The sequence below is a fragment of the Sciurus vulgaris genome (genome assembly GCF_902686455.1).
Source record: "Sciurus vulgaris genome assembly, chromosome: 6".
Taxonomy (NCBI): Eukaryota; Metazoa; Chordata; class Mammalia; order Rodentia; family Sciuridae; genus Sciurus; species Sciurus vulgaris.
Genome location: NC_136466.1, coordinates 95,703,199 through 95,716,085, shown reverse-complemented (window position 1 = coordinate 95,716,085; position 12,887 = coordinate 95,703,199). Strand labels below are relative to the sequence as shown.

The 12,887-nt window shown below is 35.4% G+C and overlaps 1 protein-coding gene across 1 annotated transcript in view; it reads left to right on the top strand.

Annotated features, from left to right (window-relative positions):
• ADGRV1 (adhesion G protein-coupled receptor V1) overlaps positions 1–12,887 on the top strand; it is a gene marked incomplete at its 5' end in the record, with an annotated part of 585,014 nt that overhangs the window by 59,916 nt on the left and 512,211 nt on the right. Inside the window, 4 exon segments of the mRNA XM_079143469.1 lie at positions 2,798–2,978; positions 3,936–4,138; positions 9,158–9,287; positions 12,258–12,338. Of these exon segments, the coding sequence (XP_078999595.1) occupies positions 2,798–2,978; positions 3,936–4,138; positions 9,158–9,287; positions 12,258–12,338 (595 nt within the window).

Sequence of the window (12,887 nt, the reverse complement as noted above, 5' to 3'; positions counted from 1 at the left end):
AGGTCTATAATGAAGACTTTGCTATTCTTTGGTAAAAGGAGGACACCTAGTAAATTTTCATACAGCTAAAATCATTTGATTTGCAGGATGATATTTTGTTCTGGTGCTTTTTTTCATATTATCTTATATTTAAATTATTTAAATTGTTTTTCTTTCTCTTTTTCTTTCTCTTTTTTTCTTTTTTTCTTTTTTTTTTTTTTTTTTGGTACTAGGAATTGAACCCAGGCACTTAACTACTGAGCCATGTCCCCAGTTTCCCCTATTTTATTTTTTATTTTTTTAAGACAGGATCTAGCTAAGTTACTTAGGGCCTTACTAACTTTCTGTGGCCAGGTTTGAACTTGAGATCCTCCTGCCTCAGTCTCCTGAGCCTCTGAGATTATAGGTGTGCACCACCTTAACTGGCAAAGTGTTCTTTCTTTATGATATATGATAGTATGTGGTAACTTTTTAATGCTTCTATTTGGCAAAACAGATTTGATACTCCAGATTTTTTTTGTGGAAAACTGACCACCTACTTCAGGTGTGATGGTGCACATCTGTAATCCCAGTGACTCCGGTGGCTGAGGCAGAAGGATTACAAATTGGAGACTAGCCTGAGGACTTAGCAAGACACTCTTCCAAAATAAAAAATGAAGATGTAGCTCAGTGTTTTTGTGTGCCCCTATCTTCAATCCCCAGCACTGGGGAAAGTTTTACCAATTATGAGATAAAAATATAATTGGGAGCGGTTGTTTTTTAACATTCATATACAATTTGGAAGAGATAAAATAGTAAATCAAATTTGGTAAGTAAAATAGTTATAAATGTTTTAGTCAAGAATTATTAATTTATTAATAATCTTTTATAATTTTTACATTTCTTTTTCCTAAAGGGAATAACAAACATGATTTAAGATAATGATGTGATTTAGATAAGTGTTATTTTTTACTGCTTTTTTGAACACACTGGTTATGCCCTCTAGTATTGATAATCTTAAAAATATAATCTAAATGAGATTAAAAACAAAATTAAGATCTTACCTCAGACCTACTGAATCAGAATATCTAGAAAAACATTTTTATAAACAATTTGGGTGCTTTGAGGCCAGTGGTGAGTGATTTGAAGACTGCGTATGGACTTTTTTTTTTTTTTTTTTCAGATTGTTGCCCCTCTTCTTTGTGGGAGAGAGCAGGAGGTTACCCTTCACTCCTCCTTTTCCCTCAGTTCTCAGCTATTGCCAGTCAGATCTCAAATCCAGTCATTTTCCTTGTCGTTTCTTACTGTATCAGTTCAGAATGCCATCATTTGGGGTCAGTTATTTCCGAAGGCATCCTCTTGCATCTCTTCTTTCACTCTGTCCACACCATTTATGTTCTACCTTGGTGTACCTCTTAAAGCGTGTCCATCTTCCACTTAGAATTCTTAAGTTTACCTCCAATCTTTATGGAATGAAGTCTACATTCTTTTTTTTTTTTTCTTTTTTTGCGGTGCTGGGGATTTGAACCCAGGGCCTTGGGCTTGCAAGGCAAGCACTCTACCAACTGAGGTATATCCCCAGCCCGAAGTCTACATTCTTAATGATAAACAGCACAAAAGACTTTGCTGACCCAGACCCAGATCCTGGTCATCATCTAACCCTTTCAGCTGCTCCAGCCTTTATGGCCTAATTGCAGTTCCCAGTACATGCCTTTGCCAGTGTTGCATCTTTTGCTTGGAATATCTTTTCTGGTTATTATTTTCAACTGTAATAAATCCATTAGAACTTGTTTCAAATGCCTCTGCTAAATGTTTCCAGGTGTACTTAATTGTTTCTTTCTCACTTTGTCACAACTCTATCATGACATTTCTGCCTTACATTTTAAATGTTTTTCTATATATCTGTCTTCTACAATAGATTATAAGCTTCTTAGGGAGTGGGGCTATGTTTAATTCTGGGACACTGGATATGTCAATTAGTAAAGGAAGAAGGAATTATTTATTCACTGTAAATTTTATGGAACATTGTTGATTTATGGTTACTTTTTTCAGAACTTTTTTTGAACTAATTACTTCTGCCAGACTTCTAATGCTCATTGTGAATCTGCTTTCTAAAACACTTTAGTGGTAGGTTAGACTTTCTTAGACTCTAGACACATGCATGCTGCTCTGTCCTTTTTTACCACCCTACCACATGCTAGCTTGCAGTTCCTTCATTAGCAAGTCTGTACCCTGAGGTTGGCAATACCAGTGACTTTGGTATGAAGGATATGATATGATATTGACATAGCATATCAGTATATCTTATGTGATATAATATTAATGCATGAATAGACTACTTTGAGACAGAAAATTTTAACATGCAACCCCTGCCTTAGTTTGTTCAGGAGGCTACTACAAAATATCTCAGACTGGGAAGTTTAAACAACATATTTATTGCTCATAGCTCTGGAGCTTGAGCAGTCTAAGATGGAGGTGCCTGTAGAACTGGCGTCTGGCAAGGCTTATTCTCTGCTTCATAGCTATGGCACCTTCTCACCACACACGCCCCCCACCTCTCTCTCTAGAAAGAGAGAGAGAGAGAGAGAGGTGCATATACATATATGTATATGTATATACATGTATATCACATATGTATATACATGTACGCACACAAATAAACATATACATGTTTGCTTTAATGTGTAAGCTTGTGTAGAAATGTTATGTTAAATAGTAATTTAAATGCTATTTTAAATAGTAATTTCTATTAAATATAATTTAACTGACTTTTATTTTCCTCTGGAAGTAATTTCTCCATGCCTCATTGCTTAATGCCTCTGGATTTATAAATTTATAGGTCCTGAACATATATGTTCTTGATGATGATATTCCTGAGCTTAATGAGTATTTTCGGGTGACGTTAGTTTCTGCAGTTCCTGGAGATGGAAAACTAGGTTCAACTCCTACCAGTGGTGCAAGCATAGATCCCGAGAAGGAAACAACAGATATCACCGTCAAAGCTAGTGATCATCCATTTGGTAACTCACCCTGTTCAAAAGCTATTTTTTCTACTCTGGACATACTTGTTTTATTAAGCATTCTTAAGGGACTTTTTGCAAATGATTGGGGTAGGACTCCTTGAGGCCCTCTAACTGCTAAGCTCTTTAACTTCTAAGCTGCTATTTTGAGAAATATTGTTTATGAAAGAAAATAAAAAGATTTCTGCACTTAAATAATGTATTTTGGAGAGCTTTGAAGGATACTTTAAAAAAGTGAAAAACGTAATTCCATTTATTCCTATCAGAATTCCTTTAATTTAAAAATTACCATATGGTGGTATATTAACAAATTGAAGTGTTTTGTAATTCATGCTTTATTAGGTTTTAAGAAGTGAAGTCATCACTATTTATATTAATTTGGGTCTTATACTGAAAAGTTATAATTTATTAATTAGGGAACTATCATAGATGTCTGTCCTACTAAATTAAGAATATTTTTGTATTGAAAAGTAATATAAGTCTAGGTAGGAAACCTGGAAAGCTCTTCACTCTGGTTTTCATAGTTCAAATTAAAAAAAAAAAAAAAAAAAGGTTACAAATCCTTTAAGGTACCATTAATCCTGGTCTACAATTGGTTCAAAATTAATAAGAGACTCCAGGCAAATAAGAGTATGTGTTTGAAAATGTGTGTTTAAAAAATCCACCAGTGTTCCTTTTACTGATGCCTCTGTAGGAAAAAAAAAAAAAAAAAAAAAAAAACCCTTTCTTTGAGTAAAGACAAGGGAAATTAGCATTTATGTTTTTAACATTATGAAAGCTTATAAACATTCTATATCAAAGCATGTGAATCAAATCTTTGCTGAAATCTTTTCTACATGAAGGCCCTCAGAAATTTGGCCTGGTGATTAAAATGATTGTGCAGTATTGCTTCAAACAAATGAGGAATTGTCCTGTAGATAATTGGGAGAAGAATGCCCTCTTTTTTGCCTCCTCCAGGTTTGCTGCAGTTCTCTACAGGGCTGCCCCCGCAGCCCGAGGACCCGATGAGCCTGCCTGCTAGCAGCATGCCAAACATCACTGTGAAGGAAGAGGATGGAGAGGTCAGGTTGCTGGTTGTTCGTGCACAAGGACTCCTGGGGAGGGTGACTGCAGAGTTTAGAACAGTGTCCCTGACAGCTTTCAGTCCTGAGGACTACCAGGTACATCATTATACTTTGATTGAAGTTCTCTTTGCCCTTGTAAAATAACTTCTTTAATAACTAAAACAGAACGAAAATAAGGATCCTTGGAGGACTGGAAGGGACTTGCAGAATATACTAAACAAGGAAAATGAATGCTGATAGCCTTTTGACCTTTATTTAGCCTGTGAATTAAGATGCTTTATTGTATTGAAACCCAACTCTTAAATAACTACTATACTTTAAAAAAAATATTTATACTTGTCATAAGTTTCTTTTGTATTCTTTGTTTTAACGTTATAGGTTTTGATCAGGTACATTTAAAATTATGTTTCTTGCTAGGTAAAGTAGTGCACACCTGTAATCCCAGAGTTTCTGGAGGCTTCAGGCAGGAGGATCCCAAGTTTGAGGCCAGCCTGGGCAATTTAGTGAGACCCTGTCTCAAAAAGAAAAAAAAAAAAAAGTTTCTTAAATAATATTTCAAATCCTGTTATTTCTGTCAGACAAAATCAAAATTGTAAGGAAATTACGTATTCATGTCTTTTTAATTTTAATCAGTTTTTTCTTCAAGTGAGAAGTAATGTGGTACTTCAGAGTGCCATAAAAAAAAAAAAAACAAAAAAAAAAACTGGGGATTTAGAATGGACAAAACTTGAATTTAACCTGAACTTTAAATGCGTGGCCTTGGGAGACTCAGTTTTTCCTAAGTTCAGTTTCCTTTTCTGTAAAAGTGAGCTATATCAGCTAGGCAGGTATATATATATGATGACTCTAGTCACCTCCCCTCCCCTCCCTTAACGTAAGCACACACACAAATGTCACCTGAAAAATCTTACTCTTGTGCTAAAGCAGATAAATGACAATGTTGAAATATCTTGTAGTATGCATGATGCATGTGTAGTAATACTCAATAACCCACCTGTTCAAGTTGTTACCAGTATTCTTATTAAGCAAATGCTGGTAATTTCTTTTTGGCAGTCCTCCTTGAGACAGATTTTATATCCTTCAACATTTTTGTTTTCCCAAAGATTCCTTTTCTTTAAATTTAATGTTAGTTTTCTTGTTTCTCACCTTCTTCCTAAAAAGATCCACACATAGGTATGGTGTTCAGTAGTTGTGTCTGCTTTTCCTCCTAACCCCCAGAACCCTGGCTGGCTAATTGAATTCCATTAATTTTAACTACAGTCTAGTTTTCCTGGATTACTTCTTCATACTTTTTATATTTTTTGTCCCTGGTATTTATTTATTCTTTAGGTTGATATCTAACATATTTCACGGCAATCTCATTGTGACAATGTGTTCTCTGCATTCTCTTAAAGCAATGCTTTAGTCTTCAAATCAACGGTTTTCAATTCCTAATTTGAACCTCTCCACTGTCAGTTGTACCATCATTTTCTTTAGTAACTAAAACAAAACAAAATAAGGAACCATCTGTCCCCATCCTTCATGACTATGAGAAAGCTCATGCCCTTGGAAACATTTCTGAGAATTTTCAGGACTTATGTGTCCTGTGTGTTACCTGTCACCACTTTACTTTAGTCTCTGATAACCTGATAACTTCTGCTGTCACCACTTCTTATGATGTGTCAACTATTTCTAGTCTGTGTTAGCACAAGAGTAAGATTTTTCAGGTGAAGTGTGTGAGTGTGTGTGTGCTTATGTTAAGGGAGGGGAAGGGCGGTGACTGGAGTCATCATGTACAGAAGAGGAAACAACTGAATTTTTAGATATCACCATTGTTAACCTTATTCTCATGTACCAAGTTACAAGTGATCTTCACTATTCGGATGCATAGATCCCAGCTGTCTGCAGTGATTTTAAACAGCTCGGTAATTACTGAGTTATGGTTGTGGAAAGTATTCAAGATGTGTGATCTGTGAGAGGTGGGTGTCCATGCAGGCTGGGCAGTAATGGAAGGCTTTTTGCTGAGCTCTTAGTGTAAACCTAAGAGGAGAAAGACAGACAAAGGGGCAAGAACTGCTTGAGATAGGTAAAATGGCTTAAGCAAAGGAAGGATTTGTCCGAGGAACTGCAGAAGGTGCAGTGCTTCTCTAACGTAGAGAGCTAGGTGTAGTGATAAAAGACAAGTTGCACACAGAATGGATCATTCAAGGGCTTGCAGATCAGCTACACTTGTGGCCTTTTTTTTTTTTCTTAAGAAGTGAAATAATTGAAACGTGTTATGTATTTATAAAAGATCACTAGACTGAACCATGGAGAATGGTTTAGATGGTACAGATATGGATACAAGAAGACAAGAAAGGAATCTTTTGTGGAGCAAGATAAAGAGTGATGGCATCATGAATCAGGCTGATGACAAAGTAGATGAAAAGGAGGTGGACTTAGGAAACATTTCAGAGTTAAAGTGGCAGGATTTGAAAGCAATTTAGCCTGAAGAATAGGGCTCCACAATTTAGTGCTATGGACAGAACTGGATGAAGCATAATTTTTTTTTCTTTTTTTTTAATTTTGTTTTAAAGATGAGGCTTTACTTTTAAATTTTTTAAATTTTTTTATTTTTTATAGTTGGACATCATGCCTTTATTTGTTTATTTTGTTTTGTGGTGCTAAGGATCTAACCCAGTGCCTCACAAGTGCTAGTCCAGCCCCATGAGGTAGTCCAGTGCCATGAATGAAGCATGAGTTTTAAGGAAAGATCATAAATTTGATATCCTCACAGAAATTAAAGAAAAATTTCAAATTTAAGTCTGGATATCAGAGGTTGGAGATGAAATTTGTAGGTGGGAGCATATACATAGTAATAAAAGCCTTGAGAGTGATGGGCTTATTTGGACAGAAAGTCTAGAAAGAGTCTAATGAACAATAATTTTTAAAGGTCATAGGATAATGTTAAAATTGGCAATGAACTCTGGAAAGGATGAGGTAGGAAAGTATAAAGGAAAAGCAGAGAATCTGGCACCCTGGAATAGCAGAGAACACATTTCAGAAGGAAAGTGGCCAATTGTGTAAGCAATTGCTGAGTTCAATAACAATGTTTCCTAGAGAGGAAACAATTTTCAGTTGTGTTGCTAAAAATTGTAGAATTATTCCAGTCTACTAAATTATAGGCAAAATTGCTTTTCATTGAGCTATCTATATACCTTGCATAGCAACTATTATTCTATTCCAACTTTTTTGTTAATGCTTACCCTCCTTTCTAGAATGTTCTTCATAGAGACAAAAATTTGTCCTGTTTTTGTCTCCCAAACAATTGTGCTAGTACATGCTATATGTTAGTAAGTGTTGAAAAAGTGAATAAAAAGAGGGATCAAGTGAAATTGGTACTTGGTATTATGGGCAAGCTTTGCCATTAACATACACTGGACACATTTGTGTCTTTCTACAATGTCAGAATTTATTGAATAACAATTCACAAATGACATCCATGCTTGTATAATTATATCAAAATGGATTCTGCTCTCATGTATAACTAAAAATAACTAATAAAGTAACAACAACAACAAAAAAACCCTACATCACTTTCATCACCATTAATTCACTGAATAATTCATGGTACCCAGGAGCAGGACAATCACACGTTCTTTTATTCCATTTCAAACTTTGTTACTAATATTGATAACACTCAAGTCACATATAACACTTTGCATAATGATATATGTTACTGAAAGTCTAAGAAAGGGTTAATGATGATCTGAGGGTTTCTGGAGACTGCCCGGATTGCAAAGGCAAGAACAGATACAAAGGTAAAAGGATCACTGCAGTGCTCAGAAAAGATTAGAATCCCTGGGGAACTTGTTGCAGAGCACAGAACTGTGCAGGGCATGAAATTTATCCTGGCCATGGTCTGGATGGCAGGCTGTTTTTAAGAGGACCACGTCATGTAGGGATTTCTAGCTGAGCTGAAGCCTCAGGGATAGAGTTGATAGTCCATTGCCTGTGCACCTCATGATGCTTTCCCAACATGGGTCTGGTAAAGTGTGGGTGTGTTCTGTGTACTGCTGTCTTAGGTGCCTCTCCTTTCATGTGTTTTAGATTGAGGGTTTTGCATCTTGTGAGAGGGATAATCTCAGGGGCCTGGCTTATCTGATATTGGTTTTACATGCCCATCTTTTCATGTGCTTCTGATTTAATTTGATCAGTTCACAGTTATTAGAATGAATCATTTATTTATTAGTTTGTGCCTTATAATTGTGCTGCACAGGTGGAGGTTATTTTTTCCAGTTGGTTCTATATCTGGTGGTTATTATATCTTTGCCCAGAGATGTTACCAAGTCATTCAGCCTTAGCACTTGCACTTGAACTGGAGTAACCATGGCAAACTGCTGCTTTATAAAATGGAATAACTCAGAGCTAGGCACTGCTATTCTGTACAACATGGAGTTTCACACTAGAGTTCTTTAATACAACTTTAAGGTCATTAATAGCTTTGCAAGGTGAAATACAATTGCCCAAAGAATCTAACACAGAAGAATTAAATAATTTTAAAACATAATTTGAGAGGAAAATGTTATATGAAATAATGGAAGGAAAAGAACCTTAGGATTTTGATTTGGAATAACTATTTCTTTGCAAGTATGTGAACTCTTCTGTTTTGAGATCTACATTATGAATTCCAGATTCAAGTATAATACAGGAAGGGTTATTGCTAAATGGACTAATATATACTATTGCTTGAGGAGACTCTCAGAATGAAAATGCCATTATTATACATTGAGAATTTAAACCTCTCAATTATATAATTTTTAATAATTAATATACTTGATCAGTAGAATTCCTTGCATCTCATTGAAGTAATTATAGGAATTTTTGAATGTTGCCTACTCTGATTCCTCATTTGTCTTGACTACTTTTTTGGTGAATAAACAAAAAAATAGAAGCCCATCTCCTTTATTTAGTTGAAGAATTTAGGATTTGCATTGAAGACCATTCATACCCACTGAAGTTTTTAAATTTTGCATTCACTTAACCTTCTTCTGTTTCAGTATTTCTAACAATTTGATATAAAGCAGATATTCTCACTTTGTATCTTCATATAGACTGATTATGATTTAATTGATGAATATTTTATTTATATTTCAGAATGTTGCCGGCACATTAGAATTTCAACCAGAAGAAAGATATAAATACATTTTTGTCAACATCACTGATAATTCTATCCCTGAACTGGAAAAATCTTTTAAAGTTGAGTTGTTAAACCTGGAGGGAGGAGGTAAGATGGGCAATTAAAAAAATATCAAATGTTTGCTTGTCAACATACTATGATGACAGTAGATTCTGTGAAGTTTCTTTGAATTAACCTTACTTTTTTTCTTTTAATGAATGAATGACTTTCTCAACATAAATTTTAGTTATTAGTTTTATAAATGTGGTATACATTGTATTACCTTTGTAAGGACAAGAAATTGAGATTGATGTGGTATTCACTTTTCCATTACAAAATCTAGTATTATTATACCATTATTATTGTCATCTGTATCATGTTGATGAAGAGAGTCATGGCGTTTAAGCTATCCAAAGGTAGAGATTGGGTAGCATAGATATATTAAAATTGTCTTTTTGTATAAAGGGGGACTTGGGATAAGTAGGCAATCCCTTTCCTGTGTTTCAAAGATCAGGGGAAAGCAATGGAGACTGAGCTAGTGTTTGGGAATAGGGCAGTGATTAAATAAACAGTGCCTCAACTTGGTGAGTGCATGAAATAGTAAAAATGTGCTGGATGACCTGTCTGGCAGGTGGCATATAAAAATGCCAGCTTTGCTTGCCCTCCAAAGACAAGTCCTCACATCTTCAAATCATTAATAAAAAATAAACTATATAATATTTGAGAAGTTTCCCTTTGTATCATTTTAGAACTAAAAATACTGAATTAATAGAAAGAAAGACTATTAGTGGCCATATCCAATACTGATTAATAATGGAACATCAAATATTCCCCTCTTTTCTTTGTGTGCTGGGGATCAAACCCAAGACCTCACACATTAGGCAAGTGTTCTACCACTGACCTTCAACCCCAAAACCCAACATCAAATATTCTTGAGATAATATTTATTGTGGAGGTCTCTGAGCTATGTCCCGCATGGATGAGGAAAGCGTTAACTGTCGGAGGACGATGTTGGCTACAAATCAATCACCCATAAACTTATCTAATCAATAAATACAGAGGAGCAATACTTTTTTTTAAATGAGAGGGGACATGACTGGTCTGGCCATACCAGTACTGACCTCTAACAACATGGGGTAGCACAACTCTTTTTTATTTATAATCACACAGGTAAAGTCGTCTGGAAGGGAAGGGGCTTCTTCTATGATGAACAGGATGGGGTGGAGTTAGGGGAGCCCCTTTGCTCAGGGAAATATCATATAACCAGGCAGGGAACCCCTGCCACAGTGCCACATACTCCCCTGGCAATCTGGGACAGACCTCCATGTCTGCCGGTTCTGAGAAGTCAGACCTCTGTGTCATGAGGCTCAATCTAGTCTGATTCTACTAGATAAGGATGACTTCCACAATTTATGATCATATTGATACTTGTGTTTTTCTGTAGAAACTTTCTTTCAGACCCCTAGAATATACATTTGTTATATACTAATAGGGCATGAGTTCTCATTTGAAAACCAATCTTGAAGTTTCTTAATAAACAATAATGGCAGGGAATTGACTTTTTCTCAGTGAATTGGGATTGCAGGAAAAGGTATCTAGAAAATAACTCCTGGACTCATTCATACCTAGAGACTGCTTACTAATATGTTAATATAGCTTGTGGAATTAAATTCTTTTGAAGATCAGGAAGCACCCCTAATTCCATACTGGTTTTTTTTTCTAAAACTGATTCTACTTAGGGTAGTCACAGCCAGAATAGATGTTTTATGCTATCTAGAGTATATGGTGGTATTGAACTTTAATACCTCTTTCTTATGACTCCTGTACAGTCATGTAAAATTAGGAGCAAGGCCTAGATAGCTGCTGGAAATCCATTTTGCCTCTTAAGTCTCTAAGAGGATTTTAGGCCCTGGTATAACCCAATCCTGCTGAGAGGAAAGACAGAACAGGGTAGACCTTAAACTTGGTTGTCAATCAAGGATATTGGCAGGAGCACTTATGTATGACTGTGGTTTTGCTTTTCTTATTCTGTTTTTGCTATTATCACTGCTCTTTCCATCTTCTTTGTAAACACTTGGCAAATATAATATTTGGCATGTAAGATATATTGTATCAAAGGTGTATAACTACTTAGTCTTTATTATAAGCTTTATATAGTGCCAAGGCATTTTATATTTTTATCACATTTTATACTATTTTATCTTCACAGTATTTCTATTAAAGATAGTACTTTTTGCAGGTGAGACAACTGAGATGCCAAGGGGTTTAGTGTATTGCTGGTGGTTTTAAAATGGGTGTCTTTCACAACCAGGGCTAAAGTAGAATTTTTGTATGTTTACCTAGGGCTGTCTTCACAATGTCAGTGGCAAGAGGGTGAACAAGGTTGAGATGGGGGTTTGAATGTGTGGATGGGGGAAATTTTACATGCATTTCCCAAATTTTGAATTGGTTGTTCTGAGTGGAAAGGTGACTTCACAGACATATATGACAAAGTATATGATTTCACACACACTCACACACACACACACACATTTTTTGCAATACTGGGTATTGAATCCAGGGGTGCTCTACCTCAGATCTATATCCTTTGCCCTTTTAATTTTATTTGGAAACAGAGTCTTCCTAAATTACTGAAGCTGGTCATGAACTTATGATAGGCATGTGCTTTTGTATAAATATTTTTTTAAATGTTAGAAAATATAAATAAATATTCTTTAAAATATTAGAAAACAAATATTTTTAAAAATATTTTAAAATATTTTTAAAATGTTAGAAAATGATTTATATTATTGTAAATAGATGACATTTTAAAAATAAAATTATTTAAATAGTTGGAAATGGAAAATGCCAATTTTGATTTCCATGGAGCATTTCCTGAAACTATGAATGAAGTTTTGGTAATTTGGTAGTTTGAGTGATGTTACAGCATTATCTTTTGAAATGATCTCTGTGGAAGAATGCCTGCCATTGGGTGATTATTACTGCATTTTTCCTTTACTTGATATGTTTTAAAAGCTCTTAATTTTCTCATTGTCACTGTGTGTTGTGTGGTTGTGTCTCTGTGTCTCTCCTGTGAAGTGACTGAACTCTTTAGGGTTGATGGCAGTGGTAGTGGTGATGGGGACGTGGAATTCTTCCTTCCAACTATTCACAAACATGGTAAGCAGCTGTTCCAAGGTTCTTTACTAGTATATATTTTTATTTTTACTTCTCTTTCTCTTTTCAGAGGCAAAATACTAACCACTCTTCCATGCTTTGGTAATGGACATTGAACCCAGGCCTTGTTAATGTTAGGCAAATGCTCCACTACTGAGCTACTTCCCCAGCTCTTTTTAAGTCTTATTTTGAGACAGGTTTCACCAAAATTGCCCAAGCTGCCCTCGAACTTGCAGTCCTCCTACTTCAGCCTCCCAAGTCTCTGGTATTACAGGCATCCACCACTGTGCCTGGCAGTACTAAAAGCTTTATTGGAAACTATTAGGTGTAGGTCCTTTACATATTTTATCTCATTAACCATCAAAATAACTTTATGAAGTGTTATTTGCTGTAGGTTGTAGTTATCTAGCTGGAAAGTGAAGTAGTTAGAATCATGTCCTTGTCTGACTCATGCCTAGTCTTCCATGTATGAATTTAATGCAATTTTCTGATTCTGACTGGAGAGTTTTGTTTGAATGTCATTTATAAAAGTGACTTAAAAATTTTGCATAG